Source organism: Parasteatoda tepidariorum, chromosome X1 (genome assembly GCF_043381705.1).
Source record: "Parasteatoda tepidariorum isolate YZ-2023 chromosome X1, CAS_Ptep_4.0, whole genome shotgun sequence".
Lineage (NCBI taxonomy): Eukaryota > Metazoa > Arthropoda > Arachnida > Araneae > Theridiidae > Parasteatoda > Parasteatoda tepidariorum.
Genome location: NC_092214.1, coordinates 11,615,706 through 11,640,479, shown reverse-complemented (window position 1 = coordinate 11,640,479; position 24,774 = coordinate 11,615,706). Strand labels below are relative to the sequence as shown.

At 28.8% G+C, this 24,774-nt stretch overlaps 2 protein-coding genes across 6 annotated transcripts in view; both read right to left on the bottom strand.

The window, feature by feature from the left end:
* The window catches only part of LOC107451509 (dyslexia-associated protein KIAA0319-like protein), a 118,797-nt gene extending 94,999 nt beyond the window's left edge, over positions 1 to 23,798 (bottom strand). For 2 of the 5 annotated variants that reach the window (XM_016067634.3, XM_016067636.3), the window contains exons 1-3: positions 23,455 to 23,798; positions 16,118 to 16,203; positions 4,633 to 4,905 (exon numbers count right to left, since the gene is read on the bottom strand). In XM_016067634.3, the coding sequence (XP_015923120.2) occupies positions 4,633 to 4,905; positions 16,118 to 16,181 (337 nt within the window). In that variant the 5' untranslated portion in view covers positions 16,182 to 16,203; positions 23,455 to 23,798. The remainder of the gene's footprint in view (positions 1 to 4,632; positions 4,906 to 16,117; positions 16,204 to 23,454) is intronic. The other 3 variants (XM_016067635.3, XM_016067638.4, XM_043044298.2) reach the window with 3 other exon arrangements.
* LOC107451506 (uncharacterized) lies at positions 20,575 to 21,813 on the bottom strand. Its single transcript, XM_016067627.2, has one exon. It carries the CDS (start codon positions 21,811 to 21,813, stop codon positions 20,575 to 20,577), a length of 1,239 nt encoding a protein of 412 aa, XP_015923113.2.
* Positions 23,799 to 24,774: the final 976 nt, after the last annotated feature.

Here is a 24,774-nt window from a genome sequence, read left to right as displayed (position 1 = left end):
TATTTTTTGTTTTACCAAAATTGGCATGCATAGTTTTTTTTCTCCATTTCATCTCTCTAAAATATAGATTTTAGAAATGTTTTTTTTTTTTTGTGCCGTCAAATAAAATTTCAAGTTTCACTGAAAACTTTTTTGTATCTGCACCAAACCTAAAATAGAGTTAATCCTATCAGTTTCAGATCCCTTTGATTTTGAACTTGTGAGTACAAGCGTACAAAGTCTCAGCATTGAATCTATCTTGTAGACTACTATAATGAAATGATGCTCAAATGCTTTTAACTGCATTTTATTTCAATTTTTCCAGCAATGTCATTTTATTTGGGTGAAAATGTTGATGCTCACTCCATTTCAAATCCAAGGTTGTTAAAATGTTCTTTAAACTTGTTATGACAGAGTTCTAACCAATTATGGGTTTAGTTTGTGGTTTAATTCTCTTTTAGGCTTGACAAAAGAAAAGTTTTAATACTTAAAAACTGCTGTTCTTTTTGTAGAAAAAACTTCTACTAATGTAAAAAAAGAGATCATCAATAATAGATAAAACATATCTATTTCTTATGGATATGAGTATAAATACCCAGTGAGTAGGGTATTTACCTGATCCACATTCATCCCAGGTGGATATTTACACAATTATTTAACAATATTTTAAGTAAATACCCAAAATCAGGGTATTTATAGTACGTTATAAAAAAGGAACAATCTATGCATAACAACAATAGGAAGGTCAGTACTCATAAGACACATTTTTTCTTTAACAAAACCTTTTCTTCTTCTTGAACTTCATTCATTTTCAAGTTTTTATGTCTCTGAACTGTTTAGAGTAACATTCTTACAAATGAGAAAATTTCTTAAAAATGTGTCATGTATGCCTATATGGAAAGATTTGTATACATTTGTGTATTCAAATTAGAATCTACAGCATTTTTTTTAAACTTTTATAACAGATGTATCAAAATAGACCCATAACAAATGTGGATTTAAAACCATATATAGATCCCTTGATGATAATCATCAATAAAATTGAACGACTATTTCATTTGACTTTCACTAAAACAATAAAATAAACCATTGATTTAATTTTTAATACATTTAGATTATGAATATGCATATCAAGCCATATGAGTAAGGCCAGTAACAATTAAAACTAATGAGTTCTCTTTACTAATTACTCAAAGAGAAATATATACCTTTTTTATTTCAAAAGGGTAGTGGCATTACAGATATTGCCATAACAAAAATTTAGGAACCAGCTTCCTTTTGACTAAACTTGTTCCTTTATAACTTGTAAAGAAACAATGCTTATAACAAAACTCTGAATTAAATTTTTTTCATTCAAAACACAAATCAAGCATTCATTACCAGAAATTAATGTTTTTAAAATAGTTTTAAAACAAAATTATAAAAAAATGGTTACAAATATTCCTATATAAATTTTAATACAAATCATTACTTAATAGAATTTAATAGCCAGAAAACTCCTACTTAAAATACAGTAATACAACACTACGTAAAATACAGACAATTTTACGAGGTTTGAAATTTTTATATGCATTTATCATCTGCATGGGGGACAGCATATGTCCTCTATATAAATTAGATGAAAATAATTCTTTTATCACACGTGAATTTTCGATAATTGTAATTGTGCACTTTAAATTCTATGTATTTCCCTTAACTAGAAGCCTGAAAAACCCATGGTATTTACAGTTATAAAAATTTAAATGTTTGATTACCTATAATAATTTCACTGTATAATTTTATTTTAAAACAAAATACATGAGTACATAATAAATTTAACTTCATTTTATTAAAGCAAAAAATATATACATTATCTACCTTGAATGTTTAACACAAATAGCTTGAGAACCTTTTAAAACACTAATTTTAAAAATATAGTAATTTCAGGCACATTAACTGTAAGATATATGTATTTAAAAAATAAACTCATTGTGCTACCAATATGGTCCATATAATGATAGTCTATATCACAATGATGTTTTCTCAGAACTTTCATTCACAAAATACCATTATAAATTAATGTAATTTTCGAAAAGACAACAGCAAAGTTTCATGGAAAATAAACTTATTTAAAAGCATAAGGACATGTAAGCAAGCATGTTCCTACAAACAAAGCAAAGGAAAAGCAACAAAAAGAATACAATATATCAAGTTTCAACTCAACTTAAGCATTAATGCACCCAGGCATTTTTATAAAGGCGGAGTACTAAAGTTACAAACGTTTTTGCAGTTAAATGTGATTTCATTATCTAACTCTCTTTTGGTGAAAGTTAATGTTAGTTCATAATAAAACACAGAATCTTACTTCATTTTGGACCATTGTCATTATTCATGTTATGTGAATAACCTCTTTCATTCAGTTTATAGGAAATAAAATGTGTTGTATGAGCATAAATAAATAAAAAAGAAATAAAATTGGATCAAAAATTTATTTAAAAAAAATTGGGAAATGTAGCAATTTTCCATATCAAGAATGTTTTGAAAACGGAAAATATTTATTACTAATTTATTTCAGAAGAGTTTAGAATTATTATTACTTTTTACATTAAAAATATTTGAACTTCTTTTTTAAAATATCCAATTTTTGTAGACATTCTATTATTGGACAATAAAAAAATATTATTAGATTACAAAAAGAAAGAGAAAATATTTTATTTGAGTACATAAATTGTTCTAATTTTACAATGAGTTATTAAGTATTACACAAGAGCTTCAAAACACTTTAAATTAAAACAAGTGAAAAGATGAAATTTATAAAAACGAAAGATTAAAAAGGTTTTTTTTATAAAAAAATAAAACTATAACATATTTTGTTTGGGAAATGCAATTATTCTAATAATAATCCATAGCCTCATAATCATTCTATTATACTTTAACGCAATTTTACCCAGCAATTTATTCACATTTCAATTATTTTGAAACAAAACACAATGTGAATGAAACAAAAAAATCAGAAACTAATTATTTTACAGCCTCAATCACTTTAAGCAATGAAAAGAAAAATATTTAAAGACAAAGAAAAAATTTTTAAATTTGAGCCATCTTTCAAAAGAAAGCATACTTTTAAATTCATAAAAAACATATTCAGAGTTAACATATCTTGCAAGGTCTTGTTTCGACGAAATATAAATCAAATTACCAAAATTTGAGATTCTGCAAATCTTTATTTAATCTTAACAATGAGTAACTTCCACAATGTTCCTTCACATGAACAAGTTGATACAAGAGTGACAGAAGTACTTATAGTAATTTTTCAAATTTGTTTTGCTATCTGCGTGCGTTTTGAAAAAAAAAAAAAAAAACAATTGTGCCTTAGAGCATTGTATTTTTTTATCTCCAAAAAGATAAAAACTCCAGCAAATGTCCATGAAATTATGGTGTACAGATACTCAGTCAATGATACATATTAAAAGAATGAGAATCAGTCAAAGTTAACAGTAGGTTTCTTTCTAAACAAATTATGTTTTAAAACATAGCTATATAAATTAAGTAAGGCAACAATAGAAATAAAACTAAATATACTTTACACAAGTAATTTACCACACAAACTTAAAAATAAATAACCAAGTTAACCACAAAATTGATAGTAAACAGAACATTTTTATACAAGTTTTGAGGTGCTGAATTTAAATCTGTTATTTATTTTGAATGGTTCTAAAATAATTAAGAAATTATGCCATACCTTTTAAGTAGTGAAGACAAATTATCTGAACGTTTTATGAGATAACGAATTCAAAACCCATTACTACTTGAAATTTATTTTTATTCATTCCAATCTAATGTTTTTCTTAAACTTTATAACCGAGAAAAATTTCAAACTCTTCCTTAAGCTTTGTTTCTTCTTATGAAACAATTTATTACATATGATTACAAAAATGATTTGCCAAATTAGCTATAATCAATAATTACTCAGCATATATCATACAATTTTTCTTTTATTATAAATAAAAATTTATTGACTTTAAGAAATAAATTGAGAAAAATTAAAAATACAAAAGGAGAAATAAAAAAAGTTTTCAACAAAAAAATTTGATTTTTTCCAATTAATTTTGAAACTGGGAACTCATAATAGGATACTTACAATTTTTCTCTGCATCATTAGGAAACAAAGTTTGTTACAATGCATTTTTAAGAAGGGTAAATATATTCTACAAATAACTTAACTGTTTGAGTAACTTTAAAAATAAATAACATTTCAACTCATTATCTGAAAATAAAAAAAGTTGGGCTTAATATCAAGATTTTTTTCCCTGTTAGGTTTAAATAGAATTCCTTGTTAAACACTACTCAACAGATGTTAAAATTCTAACATGAATAAAAGTTTAACTTATACTGTAATGGAAACTACTAAACAAAATATATACCACTAAAATAAAGTAAAAGCCATATAAAAAGAAGCACATTTATACATAACATATTTTACGCACTATACAGCTGCATGCCACAAGTATAAGCTTCGCAAATTGAGGATATTTTATTTGATTCAAGTTTTGATATCCTTTATAAGAAAAAAAGAATTTAAATCAAAATGAAAAACATGTAAGCTAACTATTAAGAGGCCATAATGTGTCCTATTTCAATGGGATAAACAAATAATAAAATGGAATTACGTACCTGGAAACCGAACAATCACAACAAATGATATCTGAAATTTCTTTCCTTTCCTTTTAAGAGGCTGGCAAAGCTTATAATTATGACACTGCAGTGTAAAACAATCAGTATTGAAAAGAAAAGCCACATTGCAATCACTATCTTCACAGCATGCTTCTACACAATCTGATAAATTGTCTGCTTCATTAACTTTCATATAAGTGCCAGCAGATTGATTGCCATATGGAGTAGAATGAGGATTTATTGAGAATTTGTTAAACCTAAAATTGTTGCAATCTGCAAAACAAATTACACTAAACATTAACAGTTATCTAAATTATACTAAAAAGGTTTAGTGGTACAAACTATACACACTAAATATCGAATTACTGCACTGAAGTAATAAAAATATATAAGTTTAAAATTGAGATATTAGCAATGACAAATTAAACTATTTAAAAGATATATTATTAATCAATCAACTTAATTTTTTGAAATTGACTACTAACAAAAAGCCTTAAATAACAAAAATATTTTTATGCAACACAGTTCCAAAACCTTTCACTCATTAATAAATTGAATAAAAATAATGGCTTTCAGCATTGGCTCAGGATAATATGATTTAATTTAGATAAGAAAAAAATATCAAACATTTACTAATAATAAATCATTTTACAGCAAAAAAATACAATTTTTAATAAATAAATATAACAGAATAAATAGCAATTTACAGGCATGAAAACTTCAAGCCATTATTTTACATAAGATGCTGTTGCATATAAAAATAAATTTATGCTCAATCAAACCTTGCAGAAGAATGAAAAATCTTCAAACTCAGAATTGATCACACATACCTTTCTAGCAACTTAAGACTAGGACTTGTTATGGTATTTTGATAACCCATCTAGATTTTTTTTCTTGAACCCTAGTTGAGCATTCTAATAGCATAACTTAGTTAATAGTTAACTAGACGTTAATAGTTAGCTTAAAGAATTTTTTCAAATAATACATTTAAAGCTTTCATTTTTGGTAATAAATAAAAAACTCAAAATTTTTCATTTCTTTACTTAAATGTTCTTTTCTTAATTTCTTTTAGTAGTACATACTATTCAATTTTCAGTGATGTTTGTTTTAACATATCCTCAGTTAAACATAATTTCAAATTATCTAATCAGCACAATATGATTAGTTATATGAAAAAGAATACTTTTAATTAAATTTGGAAAAGATCTCTTAAAGCTCATTTTTACTTTTTTTTTTATTTTGAGCATTTAAACAATTATTATTGAATCAATGACTAATTACATTATTATTTTTTAAAAAACATACAAGATTTACTTTTTGTATGCATCTTTAAAATAAGCATTAATATTGTTCTTAACAAGGTTGCTTTTTGGAGGAAAAGATCCTAGAGGTGTTTTCAAGGTCACATGTGAGATAATTTTCAGTGCATTTTTTTTATTAAATGTATCTTAATATAATTTAGGATGTTAAGTATTTAGATTCAGTATATGAAATTAAAGAACTACTTTTATTCAAACTTTAATAACATTTATCATTTAATTTTTAAAAGCTTTAGAAAATAATCTAAAACTAAATAAATGTATAGTATTCAAATTTTTGGATTTCAGACTAGGGCTGGGAAATGATCTTCTAACAATGATTAAACAAATGCGTGTGGCAAAATATTGAGAATTTCTGTTCTAATTGTTATTTGTCTTGCTCAAAAGTTTTTTAAATCAACATTTAGGGTTGATATAGATTTTATAATTTTCTGGTAGAAATATTGTAATTAAAAATACAAAAAACAATTTTCTACACCATTAAGACTACACCAGCGAGACAATTCAAAGAAAAAATTTTTGTTTCCTTTTAAAACTCAGATTCATTTTCCAAGAATGAGTTAAGAACGCCATTTTTGCATCGCCCGGGGGGCGCTCTATGAGTGTTTGAAACTTTATCTGAGACATTATTTAGTGACTCTTTTTGACAAGGCTGAAATGAGAAAAACAAAGAATTTATGTTTGTTTAACAACTTAACTTATGTTGAAACAGCACTCCTTAATTTTACAAGTTCTAATTTAGTTATTATTGGGATGGATATAAATTCAATAGTAACGACAGCATATGTCAAGCTTCAATATTTATTCTTCAGGGAGGAAAATATAAAGTAAAGCAAAAAATTCAATCCTTAAGAAATTTAGAAGGATTTTGCAGAACTTATATTTCTTTTCTGATTGTGACGAAAAATATGCTTTTTGCTACATAATGTTTTTGCTAAAGTCATGTTTCTCATGTGCTTATAATTGTAAACAGAATATAAGCTTTTCTAAGAACTTATTGGGCATCTTTTAGCATGACCTTTTTTAGATAATTCCATTCTACAATTTTTTTTAAAGATTTAACACCATTATTGCTGTATTCCGATGTAGAATGATCTAAAATGGAATACGAGTCCTATTTTTCTATAAATTTATTGTTTTCTGAAAATGTCCCTCTTATTATGTTTATCTTTTTTTGTTGATTATTTTATAACCACGAATTTAATTGTTGTGGGGAAAAAGGATTATTTAAATCGTTAAATTTCTTCTTAGGGGCCAGAAAGATTAAAAGTTCTAAAACATTGACATTTATAGCAAATAAGACTATTTTCCTTTTAAGGTTATTTTTTATTTATTTAAATAAACACTGATACAAATGCATTGTTTCCTTGCAATTCTATGGTTTCCTACATGTTCTAGCCCCCTCTCTCTTGTGTGAACACTCCTAAAGTATAATATTATGTATCCAGATTTTTGGTTTAAAATGACTAAATGTTTTCTGATATCCTTTCAAGAAGAGTCTATTGTACTATAATGGAATGTTAACAATTTTCAGGTTTAATGTTTTATTAAGCATAAATCTTCAAAAATAAAAAGAAAAAGCATATTCCATGAAAATAATGCTTAAAGTAATCTTTTCTTCCATCAAATCAGAATTGTATTCCTTTTATTTTACTTTTCGGGTAATTTATGGTATTGAATTTGATAATTTTATGGCTTCTCTCTCTTTTTGAATTACAATTATATAGGAGGTAAAAACCTTTAGACTTTAACTTTTTTTGTAATTGGCATAAAAGTTATTTTATATTTACAGTTATTATATTTAAATTGCTTTTTTGTGTTTATTCATTTTAATCAGTTAAAAATAATTGAAATCAAAAATATTTGTAATTTTTATTTCCTTGATATTTAGTGTTATTTTTTTTCGTTTAGTTATTAAATTTTAAGCTATTTGTGTAAAATATTTGTGTTTGTTAACAGTTTCCCACTGAATGACTTCATAATTTCTTTCTGATACTATGTATTTCTTGGAATTTTATTAATTATTTTAAAAAAAGTTTTTGTTTTTTTAAAGAATTTTCTCATTCCTTTCCTTTTTTGTTATTTTTAGTTGTTTTTATTACTGTACAATTTTAAGACTAATAGTTTTCAGTGGTGCATGTTTATTCCATTCATAGCTAAGTGTTATTTTTACTGATATATTCAAGCTGATGAATGTGCTTTATGGAAAAAAAGACTCTTTATTACATTTGAAAAAGATCACCTAATTTTTAGCTTTAAAAGACAACTGATATGGAATTTTGGTTGTAGTTCTTTGTTAACTGAAGCAATTTCTATTAAAATTATTTCTTTCTCTATTTATAAAACATTTACTCTTCATGTATGTCTTTTAAAAACTGCATGGTCAAAAAATGCCAGCCTTACAACAGAAATGAAATTGAAAGTAATTTTTAATCATTGCAGTGCAGTGCAGCCTTAAGAAAAGGAAAAATTATTGTAAAATCAAGCAAACAATTTATTTTCGAGCAAATTAGTTACAGAGTTTTGTTATTTTTATTTAATAAATTACCATAAAATAGGGGGTGCACAACCTTTTTGAGTGAAGGGCCACTTGCACAGCAGGTTGGCTAACGAAGGGCCGCAGATGTATTTAGACATGTTAATGACAAATGTAGTAATGTTTATTTAAACATTAGCGTTCCATTTTTTTTATCAATAAACTTAGTAATATCAATAACTTAGTANTTTTTTTTTTTAAAAAAAAAAAAAAAAAAAAAAAACTTGCTATTTTTATCATATGAACAATAGATTTATCAAAATAAATAAACATTAAAGAAGAGAAATGTTTTTTTTTTATCACATCATGCAATACGAAAATTCATTTTAGAATTAAATTCTAATAAATAAAAAAAAACTGCAATACCCACAGAATGAAAGTAGGAAAAGTTTAGTCATAATTAAGTAATATAATTTCAAATTAAATATTTTAATTGAAGAAAGTTTATAGGTTTTAAACAAAAGCCAAAAATAAAAACAAAGCTGTGATAGTTCAAAATAAAATTCAATGCTTATTTTGTAATGTACTTTATTATTTTATTTTATTAATTATTAGATTTTTTTATATCGTAAGCATTTTCCTTTTTTTTTTATCGAAAAAGATCACTTAAGCTGCAAAAAATTGAAATCTAAACTACAAACAGTGGGCAGTTTGAAAATTCACGTTTTCCGCCATTTTATGAATTTCTCAAGTTGAAATAACATTGCATTTAAATTAGGGAGGGATGTAACGAGTATTTGGCCCTTCTGTGAAAAATTCAGTTGGTTGAATGATCAGTCAAATATTCGGCAGAATATTTTTTAGAAATGTATTTTTCTAAGTTTTTTTTATTTTTGAATTTTTATAGATATTACTTTTTTTTTAAAAAAATTATAATCAGACAAGTCAATTTTGTCAGTTTTTCAATACTTTGAGAAGGATTTTTTCCACTTTTTGCTGTTTTTATTATAACCCAGCATTTTAACAGAACGTCTCATACTATTTATTTATTATTACTCTTTCCCTGTACTGTAATATAAATAACCATCAACATAGAAAAGTGCGATTTTCAGTATTAAAGTTTTGTTTCAGGAACCAAGAAAAATTTGTTTTTCTGTTTTTCTTTTTTAAGGCATTTTTATTATGACTCAACATTTTTTTTAAAAATAAAGTTACTATTAAAATTTATTTTATAGCAATTTTTTTTCTTCTAAAATTATGGCAATTTGAAAATTTTAAATTGAGATTTTCGGCATAAGATTTTCATTTAAAAAATTAAGAACGTTTTTTCTACCTTTTAATAAAAAAAAACTTTTTTTAGACGTTTTCATTATAATACAGTAATTTTTAATAGCATTTCTGTTGACTTAATTCCTTTTTCTTTGCTTTTTCTGGTAATTGAAAAACTGAGATGTTCAGCTTTAAAATTTCTTTTCAAAAATTAAGATTGATTTTTATGTTCTCTGTTTCGCTTTTCGACATTTTCAAGAACCTTCGTGATTGGCCTTATTTTTTAGAGTTAATTTACGAATACGTTTTTCCAGGAAATATTATTCTGAGCATTGAAATTTTAGTTTCAGTGTTGCTATGCTGCTAAAAGATTTTGCTATTTGGCCCCAAGTGTACGGCGTTCAGTCGATTTTTTCTTCTTTTTTTGCCGAATATTTGGTTTTTGATCAAATCACAATTCATTACCACATTCGACCAAATCATATTCGCTGCGGAAATAAAAACGAAGGAAAAATAACCAGGATTTACGCTAAAACTGTACCGAAATACCGTATCAAAAAGTGATTATTTAATGGCGCGTTTAACAATCACGTGTCGTAATAACATCATAGTTAAATAACAGGATCGTCAAAATCATGTGGAAAAGTATAGAAATAACAGGGAAAAAATATATTTATGTTGAACTTTGCACGAATAAAAGCGTGTCAAATGCATGATTTAAAATTTGTATGTCGTAATAGAACAATTGGATTTTTTTATAAAACGTGGGAACGCATAGCAATAACTGCCGAAAAAAATTGTTGAAAAAAAGAAAGAATTGCAAAAAAAAGATAAAAAATCACTTCGATTTAAGATGAAATCGTCACAAATAAAGTGCACAAAAAGTGATTATTTAAATTTGCAATCTGAAACTCGCGTCGTAATAAAAATTCCGGATTTTCGAAATCACGTAGAAAAGCGGAAATAACTGTTTAAAAAAAATCATTTATATTTACGATAAAATCAACTTAAAGAAAGCGCGTTAAACGTACATTTACTAAAGAATCTGTTAAAATTGATTGTGTCAAAACATGATGATTTAAAAGTGCGATTAAAAATTGCCATTTTTAAAAAAATTTTTATTGTGTTTAGTAGCTCTCGCGGGCCGCACTTCAGCAGTCGAAGGGCCGCAGGTTGTGCACCCCTAACATAAAAGAATAATTTTATGCTTGAAATGGATTAATACATTCTTAATCTTTAATAATTAAAGTCTATAAAGTTAAGTTTTAAGTTTTTTCCTAATGTTAGATTTTCATAAGTGTCCCACACAGTGGCGGCAGAAAATGTTCGCTCATCATCTAATTTTTTTAATGAACTAAAAAGGCAACAATGATTGTAAGAACAGTAACATCGAGTACTCTCATGACTATTTACAACTTGAAAAAAAGTCTTGTGAACATGAGAATATAAATCATGAAAATTAACTCCAATCTTTTTATTTATTACTGTAGCCAAAACTCAGTACACCATATTCATAGCAGTTTATCATCATCAGCATCATCCTATTGCAATTGACATAATCACACTTTTATAAAACAAAAAAATAAAGACTTAAGTTTAAACAAACAACTCTCATGATTTCTAAAATTACCAAGGGAGAATATGGAATTAATAAATATTAACAATATAGCCTTACTTAACTAAAGTTAAGAGGAAGAAGTAGTGTCGTGTTTGTCAATTAATCTTTATACTTTTCAAATACAGGATTATTCTTTCAATCTTCTTTCCCTACATATATATTTAAAGGTGATTGAATTAGTGGCCTGCTACACATGGATGTATATAGGAGATTGTAAAATGGACATGAGTTATTGCAGGCTTGAACATCTGATTTGCATTAGTGAAATAACAAGGATTAGAGATTAACAAAATGAAGCACACATGCTACTATAAGCACACACAGATATGACAGTTTGCTGTATTACTCGAGTAGCATCGATGAGTGACAACATCGAGGAGAAAGAACACTCTCTAATGGTTCAAAGAAATTCCGCACTTCGAGTTTTCATCAAGAATTTAGTTCGTTAGCAATATTCAACGTGATAATTATAGTTCCAAGCAGCATGATACCTATAAGAAAGAAGGCAATGCCATTTCTTAGCTAATATTGACCTCAGTATTAGAGTCCCCCAGCTTCAATTCACAGTGGTGGGAAGGAAAGAATTTCTATCAATCCATTATTTTAACAAATCATCTGATCACAGAATGTCAGTCGTAGCATTGCCACCTGTTTCTAAAGGAAAGGAAAGAGACAAACTCCAAGCCGTATTTATTCTACTATCTAATTCACAAAACATTGTAAAAACGATACAACTTAATGCTCAAGATTTATTATTTAAAATAGTTTGAAAATGAAAATATATGCTACTTACTTACCTATGAAGTGTAATGCAACAGCTCACTCCAAGCAAATCCCTGTGTCATTACAGAAAGCGATGTAAATAAAAACCTTAAAATTTCAATGTGTATATGTCAGTCAATTGATGCTTTTAAATCCACTGATCGACGTAATTTTGCATACTCTCCTGTCTAAAGTTTCGTTTTGACAAATATTTTGAAAAACTCTTCTAGAAAAACAAAATTTACCAGACAATATCCTACTTTTAGAGAATGCAAGCATATATGCATGAAAGCTTAAAACTCACCTATAATCCAACAAAACAGAATAAAGTAAAACAAATACCTAACTATATAGGCAAAGTTTGCAGTTTGGGGAAAATGTAAAGCAAAGAACATCAGAGTGCCCATCCTTGAACAGGTGCATAAAGCAACTATGCATTGTGTTCTACATTTCAACGCTGATAATTGCACGGAGCCGTGACTTCCAATTCGATTTGCTATTTGTCATTCAACATCAGAAAAAGCTAGACAAAATCAAAATCCTCTAGTCAGCTCAGTAACAGCATCAAGGTAGGCAAGAATCCTTGCCTGTTAAATTGTTACATTGCGAGCGTCTTCTTATATCAGCGGCTTAAATCAGAATTCCAATACTTTGCAAAAACGAAAGCCGCTATATTGGCATGACAATGTATGTGTTAAATCTATAATTTGCAATATATCCCTTTATCACCCAGTCTTACCAATGATATTTAATAAATTTTGAAATAGGTGCTACGAGCATTATGGCAATTGGTGAAGTTTTAATAGGTATCAAATGTACTGATATAAGTACCAAGTATTATTAGTATATTTAGTACCTATTAAAACTGCACCAATACAGTGCACTTATAATATAGGTACTGTGGAAATAGGTTTTTTTACGGCCTCTCAAAAGAGATAAGTATCAGAAAAAATTGCTTGATTGAGGTAAATTTTAACTATCACGAGTTGGCCTTGAACCACAGAATCATGCCAAATTGTACTGTATACAGTTAATTTTTATTTTGATGGGCTGAACTACTAAAAAGGTATTGTTTTTTCTTAAATCCAAAAATGGAAAGCGACTAGAAAAAGCAAAAAATAATAATAAATGAAAAAAATTTTTATTATTTCAGCTTTATTGATTTTCTTAGTACATATCTTTCAGTTTTGTGACTGTTTCCTTGAGTTTTTCGTTCAGTGCTGAATTTTTTATTATTAACTTTCTTTTTTACCCCATACGAAGAACAGGTATTCAGCTGGTTGTTACATAAATTATACCAACAATAATATTGATCAGAAATGAGACTTAATATGTCTTAATTGATTTAGACATATAAACAGGACAGATGAGACTCAGTGATTAAAACAGAGCAAAAGTGTATTAGTTTCCAAAACCCATAATTCTAAAAAAAGTTAAAGTACCTAAAACTGCAAATACAACTATAATATGCTTACTGCAGATAAAAAATATATAAACTGCATGTAAAAAAATAATGGTCTGGGTCTATGACAGTCTAGCCAAAAGAATATTAAAGAACAAAAACATAATAACTTGCATAAGAAAAATTTATAATTTGTCAAATTAATTTCAATACCATTTTTAAACACCGAAGTTATATCATTAAAATTCCTAAAAAGTAAAAGAATCAATTCATATGCTCAAGGTTTTTCGAAAATACACACACACAATCATATATATGTACAGGGCGAGTTTGAACAAGATGAAAGAATTTTGCTGGGTGATAGAACCCATCTTCACGAGCAATATTCATCATAGAATGTATGATTGGAAGACAAACAGTGACAAGTTAAAAGGCAGTTTCCCACTGCCACATTCAAAGAATAAATACAAGAATGGGAAATGTTTCAGAAAACTTTTTATTTATGGCATAGCTGCCAACTTCATGGGTGCCACTCTTCAGTATTGGGGACTGAAATCAGTCTTGAGAAAAATCAATGTACTAATAAATTCTATCAATATAATTAAATTTTCTTTCTATTTTCATTAGAAATATAAAAATTTTTTTGATCAAATTAAAAAAATAATATATCTTAATGAAAACATATGATATGGTAATGATGTTAGGACTTTTATTTGTGTTCTTTTTGTCAGCTTCAATAATTCTTATTCTTAAAGTCTTGACAAATGTGATTGATTGAACTTCATCTACTTGTGTAATTAAATTTGTTCTATTGCTGAATCTAAATCGGCTTGAGTTTGCTCCCCATGCAAGCATATATNCCCCCCCCCCCGAACCTATTGCGATGCCCGGCAAAGTTAAATCAATATTATTTTTGTAAAAAAAGGAAAAATTATAGTGCTAGAACAAAAAATAAGTAACGGTGGAGTGAAAAATAGAGATATGAATGGCTTCAGGTTCTAAATATACAAGGTCAGCTGTTATTTTCGTTTTGTTTGCTAAAAAAACAAAATAAAGAACAAAAATTTTTAGAAAAAATAATCAAATGATTGATTTAATATGTAGGCTATTATGAAGGAAAGGTAAATTTTGGTGTCAGTAAGCTATAAAATTCTAAAGTTTGGAAAACAACGTAAGACAGTATTATTTTGTCAAAAAATAAGTTCAGTCCTGACATTTTTTTAGAATGGCACCCCTGCAACTTGTTAAAAACAAAAAGAGGAACACAAAACATGATAAGCCAATCAGGGGAAATAATGACACAAAGAGTAAAACAAAATATCAAAAATCATAAAATCAGTAGCAAAATATCAATTTATAAACCATACACGCTTCATATAACATAATTTTTGAGTTAACAGTTTTAATTAAATAACATATTAATGAAGAATATCACAACTTTATAGTAACTAATTAAAAAAACTTACTTCTTACAAGAATAGCGATATTGGATTCTAAAACTCGCGTGAATAGGTATAGCAATATTGGATTTTAAAAACCAGAAAATACAAATTGCGATATTGAATTTTTAAATCGCATAAATTTTAAATCAGCTAAATACCAAAATCGATTATTGATATTAAAACCGTGTGAATAAGAATTGCGATATTAGCAGATTCTGACGGAGTTCCTAATATTTAAAATGGCGAAAATCAGCTAAATCAAAGGAATCAAATTGGTGTAAGAATCTTAAATGTCTCGTTGGCGTGATTTAGCAAAAGTTTCAAAATTTCGTTGGATTATAAATTTTTGATTCACAGAAGTCCGCTAACCAATGGTCTTGAGATACGTTGAAATGTGCAAAATTCGCGGAAAAATCACATGCCCTGCTTCTAGGTTTTTAGACCTTTCCTGGGTTGAAAGAAAAGTGGCATAAGAAGAGAAAAGGTGCTAGAATATCGAAAAATTGGATCATTTTGATCTATAATCGTATTTTCGGAACAAACTAAAAAATTCGGAACAAATACGATTTCATAGGAACATTTGGCAGCTATGTTATGGGAATACGATTGATGTAAAAAGAAATTGCTCAAAAGAAAAAGATGCAACTGATGTATTAAGAATTGCTCGAATGTATATCGCTCCCAACAATGCAGGTGTGAAGCCTGCATTGCAAGTGCAGAAGATATTCTGAGTATCTCTTCGTGAAATCATTTAAAATCTTTCCCACAAAGAGAGTAATAAGATTGATCTAATGCTCTCAGAAAATGTGGTGATGTGTCATTAGTAGGGGTTATCCACATTACTAAGACACATTAATATTAAATATATTGTCTATAGAGATATAAAAATCCTTTTCCAATGTCAAGTCGCCTCTTCTCTATCTAGACGCCAGAATGTAAGGTTACAATTTTCGGGTCTCGGCCCTTACTTAAACAAAATTCTATTTTTTTCCATGTTCCTGTATATATTTTCAAAGACCACACAATGAAATTGCTACACAATGAAATCATAATATTAATACTTTCAAAGCATAACACACACATATTATATATACACACCCATAAATTTGTATTAATTATTTTATTTGAATTCTACTAAAAAATTATTAATATTTTAAAAATATGTACTTTATTTTACAAAATGATAAATAAATTTACCTCCAATCACCAGGTTAAAGATTCCAATAAAACAAACAAAGGTTAAAAGACTTCTTAGTTTCATTTTCAATATCTAGTTTTCTTTACTACAATAGAAAATATAAATGTATAAAAATACAGGTAATTAAAATTATTAAACATGTACTAAAATGTTTCAACTATGTGAATTATTAGTATTTATATCAGAGTTTATTTTACTGAAAAAAAAGACGTGAAAAATAGAAGTATATCATTAATCTCACTTAGGATAATTGCAAAATATTGAAATGAAACTATTTTAGATTTTCGCCTTCCCTGTGGCAGAATTGCGGTGACATTGTTGCAGAACGTTACAGGGGTTTTTGTAGATAAACGTTTCATTTGGGAAGGGAGAAATTTTGGTTTTCCTTTCTGCATAATTTTTTGAAAAATGTTCTTTTTCTTCTGCTGAATTTTTTTTCAAAGATGACTTTCTTGCGCATCAGATAGGAAAGAAATAGTGATTTTTCAATTCTCATTTGAGATTTTTTAAAAAATCAGTGATAACTGGCATCAGCTAGAATTTCATATTAATAATATAAAATAGAAAAAAAGCAGAAATTGCAAAAGCAGAAATTATGTTCTTTCTTTCATTTTTTCTTTCTTTAAGAAACACCATCTTTATTTTGGGAGTTATTGCACAGAATTTACAATTTTTTAATTTATGTACAGATTTTGATTTATTATCATTTAAATTATTTACGAATTTCAATTTGTGTGATAATTTATAAAATTAAAAAGTGGAAATAATTAGTACATTTTCCACCAACAAAATGCGAAAATATCAACTATAATATTAGAATTAAAAAATTTTACATTCACAATTGAAAATTTTTATATAGTTTTATTCTATACTTTCTTTTGTAAACACAATGGTTCTGTAACTTTAAATTAGTAATTGTTATAATTAAAAGTATCTCAAAGCAAAATATATTAGTGGTAGGGAAGTATGTCGCAGAAAGCCCGAAAAAATTTTGCGACGGGGTTCCCCTTTAAATGTGTGTTTACCTTCTATCTTTGCAGAAAACTTTTATTTAGAGCAAATTTTAATTGGGGATAACTACTTCTTAATTAGTCTGATGATTACAAACTATCAAAATGAAACTTTGTTAAGTTTTTCAACTTTCTTAAAGAACACATGGTCCAAATTTTAGTTTTTAATTTCATGGGAAATTAGTGAAGAGTGAGGGCCTTTTATATATACACTGAATGGCCAAATTATTATGACCACCCCCTCAATGCAATGTTGACCACCTTTAGCCCGTAATACTACTCAAATTCTTCTTGGCATAGATTCTATGAGATGGTAGTAGGACGAATTTGACCCCATATCTGATGAACTGCACTTTTGAGTTCAGTCAGATTGGATTACACTGGATCCAGCTGTCTAATGCCCTGTTTGATCTCATCTCATATATACTCAATTAGATTGAGATCTGGTGATTGTGAGGGTGAACGAAGCAAGGTAAAGTCAACGTCGTATTCTTCGAACCATCTGACGAAAAAACAAGCTGTATGACAAGGAGCATTGTCCTGCTTAAAGTATATTTTTTATAGTATTTTTTGTTTATCATGCTCACATATTTATGAGCAAAAGGGAATATTTTTGATTGTATTCTTCATCAAAATATTAATCAATAGTTAAAAAGCCCTCTTTGAAAAACCTTTTAATGGTTGAAATACTTCGATTAGGGGTTTAACATATTATTCAACTTCTTGTTTTAAAGAAACCAAAAAAAGTGACTCACCTTGGGACACAGTACACCTTGGGACATTTTTATTTTTGGCCTAAAATTTTAAATTATCTCTTAGTTTTTTTAGATTCAGATCTATGTAAACATCATCTAACTTTGGAACATATTTTGATTCTATTGATTAAGCAGGTAAGAATTTATGAAGATTTTTATTTTTGAAGCATGTTTACTTACTTTCATATAATAGTTTAATTAGTTGCAGAAAGAAATTTTAATGAAATTATTTTAATAAAGGGTAATATAATGAAATATAAAGCTTTCGATTTAGAAGTTAACAAATTTAATTGTTTCAATGCCAAGCTTAAAAGTATGATATCTTAAAATTTCATATTCAGTAAATAGTGCACCAAATGGAAGTAGCCCACCTTGGGACACTAGATATACATAATTAATCCTTATTAAAAATAGATTTTTAACAAAAAGATATAGTACATGTAAAATGCTTTTTTCTTTATACAATCTGTGTTTATTAATAGTTATTATTTCTTATTTTAGGAACATATTAGACTTAACTAATGGCAAGAATTAGAAGCAAAGAATATAAAAATAATGCAGCAGTTCTTGCTACCAATGTTGAAAAAGCCACTGCAGAAGTTTTATCAGGAGAACTGACTTATTGGAAAGCTGCTGAATTCTACAGTATTAGTGAGACCACTCTTTACCACAATATTATTTTCTTTAAAGAAGAGAGCAGCCAAATTCTAACTTTAAATATATTTCAAATATACAGAGTCGCCAATGGCAGTACCTCGAAAATATGTTCTTGATTAAACAATTTCAGTAGTAACTCAGAAAGTAACTGAGGACAAAAAAGGGAAACATCTGCAATTTATACAGACACATCTAAAAAAAGGCACTCAAAGATGTTATTAAGAATGAAAAGAACTCTCAGGGAAACAATGTATGAATAGAAAAGTCAAAAAAGTGATTAAACAATTTCAGTTCAGCAGTAGTAGTGAATATGAGGATTTAATACTCTCAGAATTATTGGGTAATACATCTGGAAAAAAACCAGTAATTAGTGATCTATGTCATAATAACAATGATGATGCTGTTTGTAGCTTAAATGAAATGAATAGTGCAAGTGACAACAAAATATTTAACAATAAGAAAAAAGTTCATCTACAAAAAAGTGGTGAAACTAGATTATATGTTGGAGATTTTTCTGTTATCAAATTTGCTGGTAAAAGATCTATTGTTGCTTTCGTAGGTTGCATTGAAAGAGTTAATGGAGATGAATACGAGTTATTTTTGATAAGAGTGAATCAATCTTCAACATTTATTTATCCCGAAAAAGAAGATAAATCATACATAGATTTAAATGACATTTTGTTAAAACTTAAAGAACTAGAGCAAAGCACTGAAAGTTCTTAAGATTTGGTATTTGATTCTGAACAATTGATTTCTATTGAATATAAAATTTTCTAATTGGATTTGCATACAAGTACTTGAAACTAATAAAATAAAGCTTTACCAACAAAATTAGGAAATGTAAATTTATTTAGTTATACTATTTTTAAAAAATTTCTACTTAACTTTTCATAGCTTTTAACTGTCCCAAGGTATCCCACTAGGAGGTACACCTTGGGACAAATAACAAGGTAACTAAAAAAAAATTTAAATTTTTTTTTATGACAGATACAAAATCAAAACATAATTAAAAATATTTTCAAAAGTTGCAAGAATATCAGATAAAATTTTGACAATAATTGATCAAAATAAAAAATTTAGAAAAAGGTAAAAAAGTGTCCCAAGGTGAGCCACTCTTCCCGAATATTAAACTGTTTCCAGTCAAAATATGCAATTAAAATGAAGAACAGAAAACTGCTATCAAGAATTAAATTAACACAATATAAATAAACAATGTGGGGAAAAACGTTCAACTAATTTTATAGTAACCATAAGTCGAACATAAATTATCAAAGCAAAATTGTATATTAAGTTTACAATGGTAAACTAGCAAAAAGTGTAAGTTTAAACTTTATTCAAATAGTCTCAGAAATTAAATCTGTGTTAGTGCATTAAAAATTTTGGGTTCTTTTATTTATGTAAATTTAATTTTTTTACTGTCATGAAATAAAAATAGTAGCACATAATAAACCTCCCAAAAAATAATTACGCTGCAACAAAACAAGTTACCTACCAGATATTTAACTTTCACATAAGCAAATCCTGCATTTTAATTAAGGATACATAAATAAAAATTTTAAATATTTCTGAAAAAAACTAAAACATCCCATGTTTTGGATAAAAAAAATAATAAAAATTAGTTGGGTTGGGCTTTTTTAAAAACAGTTTTTTCAAACCCTATAAGGAAAAACTTTCTAAACTTGCAAAACTTGAAAATGCTGTGGTTTGCCCGGGGAGGGGTTATAAATATGCCCCTTATGCTTGTTTTTTTAGTTTCACACATGCCACTGTCTAGCGTTGCCAAAATTTGGAGACATTTTAGGCATGTGTATCAATATGAAAATCTTACCCTATAAATTTTAATGATAGATATCAAGTTGCACTAATTGTAAATGTTAATACTTTTAATGATTAACATGAAAATATATATCTTCCTAAAAAAAGAATCTGGATAATTCCCTATTGTGATCTATTTAGATTAGATTAGATTTAAAGATTGGGCAGCTCTGACGAGCAAGGCACGTCGATCAGAGGTCTATTGTACCCGAACCATGATTAGCATGAAAGCCCTATAGCTGAGATGAAATTCAGCAGACACTTTACAGGAACGTCTTGCAGTTCCGGGGTGTTGACACAATGTTGCCCTAAATTCTCAAATCCTTGAGCAGAATAGACCTCAGAATCGCAGAGTATGTGTCGTGATGTCTCTTCTTCAGGATGACAACCCCGACAAAGAGAATTAGATTCTATTCCCATTATGTATAGGTGTCTTCTGAGGATGCAGTGTCCAGTAAGAAGACCAATGATCTTCCGTAGACTATTTCTATTAAGCTTTAAAAGCTCTTTTTGACGTACACTACAGTCGCGATTTCCTCCTCGACCGTCAGCAGCGCGCCATTGCTCATGGGCAATTTTGCCATAGAGCTTGAAAGTGGATGCCCCAAATGAGGTGGGAGAAATTCCCAGTGCAGGTCCAGGGCCCCAGAAAATTGCATTAGAGCTAGCTCGTGCCTCTTCATCAGCTAGCTCATTTCCACCGATACCCATATGTCCAGGTACCCAATGCAGGGATACCTTGTTATGAGTGGATAAGTCACAGAGGACCGTGAAGCATTCCCATTCTAACAAAGAGGTGAATTTGTACCTTGACAGTGATAGAAGAGCAGTCTGACTGTCAGAACAGATGCGGATGGTAGTGTTTTGATATCCCTTATCTAAGCATATCTTGCAGCACAGGATAATGGCATAGACCTCAGCCTGAAAAACAGTGGCATAGTTTCCCAAGGGAAAGTGAAGTTTGGTACCATCATTGGAGCAATAGATCCGTGCTCCTGATTTAGCACCAATCTTTGAACCATCAGTGTACCATATTAGACATTTGCCTTTAAGCCACCGAGGAGAATTAAACCATTCTTCTCTAGTAGGAAAATGGATCTTAAAGGGCTTGTGAAAAGCATCTTTTAGTGACATGTAGTCACTAGGCATGATAAAAGAGGGTATATCCACCACTTGTGAGACAAGATGTCCCCATGACAAGTTTTTGGAATACTCTTTCCATAGACCAAGGTGCATGAGACGCTTTCTGTCTGTCTGAGCTTCAACTGCAATGCATAGGTTCAATGGAAGAAGCCCAAATAAGCTCTCTAGAGCAGCTGTAGGAGTGGTCCTAAGACAGCCTGACAGGGCTACACAGACCATTCTTTGTAGTCTATTAAGATTACACCTTGCAGAGCTCAATCTAGTCCTCGACCACCAGACGATTGCGTCATAAGTGATGATAGGACTAATAATCATTGAGTATATCCAGTAAACTATTTTGGGGGATAATCCCCAGGTTCTACCAATAGCATTTCTGCAAGACCAAAAAATCTTCCTGGCCCTGCTGGTACAGTATTCAAGATGATAACCCCAATTTAGTTAGGAGTCAAAATAAACCCCGAGAAACTTGACTTTCGAGTCCCAATTTAAGGTCTAGGTAGTACACATTACCTAGGTCAAGTTGCCTTTTTCGTGTGAAGGCTGCATAGCTTATCTTGGAAGGGTTAACAGATAGGCCCAGGCCCGTTCCTAACTGATTCGAGAGGGGGGGTGTTGAAGTTTATTTTGCCGACTGCCATGTACGTATATATATATATATATANACAACAACACCATCATCAGCATACCCGATAAAGGGAATGCCAAGATCAGTTAACCGAACTAACAAGTAGTCCATTACCATACACCACAGGATAAGGGACAAAACCCCTCCCTGGGGGCACCCTGAGGTTGCATGCACTTTCATGCTTGCTCCCAGTAAAGAGGAACAAACATAACTAGAGGATAGCAATTTAGCTATCCACCTGGTAATTGTTGAGTTGGCTCTGTTCTTAAGTGCATTGATGATAGTCTCAAGAGGGACTTTATCAAATGCACCTTCAATATCAATGAATACTCCTTATCTGTGATTGATTTCTCAAGCAGGTAGGAGAGCTCGTATAGTGCGGTGTCCGTTGAGTTTGCCAGGCTGATAGGCATGCTGTGTGGAGGACAGTGGCCTATCTATGAGTACAGTGTCTCTGAAGTATCTGTTGTCATCTATTGTGCCAGGTAGATCTTAAACTTACAATTAAAAAAAAACAAACATGTAGATGTTTGCCCCAGGGTGACGACAAGTTATAACTCAAGTTGGCCCACCTCATGATTTTTCTCTTTTTACTTCCTCATGGGTCGCTGCCCGGAAGTTTCCAAGGCTTGGAGATTATTTTGTTGCAGAAATCCTCCCAAAGAATCAAGAAATGGGAGAAATTTACATATTGTGATCTGTGGTAGAATAATCGACAAGTCTTGGCCACTTCCGGGCAGTGGGCCAGGAGAAATTTTTAAAAAAATCACAGAAAGGGACCAACTTAAAGGTTATGACTCGTAGCCAACCCCCGGGCAAACATCTACACCTTTTTTTTAAATACCATAGGAACACCACTACGTGTTTTCATTTATTTATTTTCAAAATTTTCAAGTTTAAAATCCATTTAAGAAATGACGATGTATTTGGGGGATATTTCCATACTATAATCTATCAAATGAATACTATCACTTAGGTGCCAAATGAACTTTTGACTTTGGATATATTTTTTAAAAAAATATCCAGAGAATACTACGACTATCAAGAAAAATACTACGACTTATAACCTTTGAGTTGGTTCCCTTCTTTGATTTTTTGTTTCCCTCGCCGGCTGCTACCCGTAAGTTGCAAAGACTTGGCGATTATTTTGCCGCAAATTAAGATAAGGAAATATCCCCACATTTAAAACTATTACTAGGACATTTTAAGTGCGGAATTTCGTAGAAATATAACATTTCTTAAGTGGTTATTCCATTTTCGTTTGTTTTTTTCCTAGCAGAAGACGTCGAGTACTTCATTAAAAACGAGAGAAAAAACAAAAAACTGCTTACGTAATACTAACAATACACACAATCAACGCGTAAATTCTTTCAACAGCATAACTAATTTGAAATTTCATTTCATTCAGACGACAATCATTTTTATATACTCTTCTTAATCAAACTATTCAATCCAATCAGCTGTCATTTTCTTAAAGTTAACCAAAACAAACAACTCACACGAAACAGTATTGCCAGAACTTAAGATTAAAAAGTAGCGAATGGAAGCTCCAAAAGTAGCGGATTCGAATATTTCGTAGTCCCAAAAAAATACGTTGTTTAAAAGCCCCAAATAAATTAATTAAAATAAGTAGAATTTCAATGTATTGCGTAAAAAATTTTGTCAAATTCAATATTTCGTTTTAACTCAGATTTAAAGTCACGTGATTTATTTTATCGAAATAGACAGGGACAGTGATGACGTATTTTTTGATGTCAAACCCCGCCTCCTTCCAAACACGTTCCAAACATTTTTTCGAACGAACCATTTCAATGGCATTTCCTATGTGAATTTAAGACGGCAAGATTTTTAGTTTATTATTGAAATAAATAAATTTATATAGCTCTTGTAAGGGGCTTATTCCTAATTTAAGTAGTTTTCTTTATACGGGGTATCAGTAGATTTTACGAGTTAAGTGCATTAAATGCTATAAAAAAATTTCAAAATGGTCAAGTTATCTTTAATTTTGATGTATAAAAATTTAAGCATCAATATTTTTAACTCTTGTTTCATGTTTATAATAATGTCTTATTTTATTTAGAATTTGTTACATATTCTTTATCTACATCTAATTTTTTTCTTTAGTTATGGATAGGCATGCATTGTTTTTAAAAACGTTTTGTAATTTTTAATCTATAATTAGATTGTATTTATCAATACTAATGTCTGTTTATTTAATTAAGTCTGATGATTAAATTTGTAGTTATTGTAAACTTTGTTTGCTTAAGATTTTCTGATTATTGCTGCTAATTCTCATTAGCTTTAGTTTTTAACTACTAAATAGGAATAAATTATGTTACTAACTTATTGTTAAATGTGCACAGAGTTTTAGTTTAAACTGAGATTTATTTTGACTTGAGATTTTTTCTTGTTATATTTGTCAACATCATCATTAAATAGTTTTTAACAATAATTTTATGCATTAATTTTTTGAGAAAATTAAGATACCTTATTATTAGATAATTAATATTAGATTATTCTTAACGTTACTAGTGTAGTGCTATGTTAATGTGTAGTGTTATGATAGTGCAGTGTAGTGTTATGTTAAAAGGGTCAATACTATGTTTAGTTTCCAGAATTTTAATATATAGAATAGCTAAATTATTTTAAAA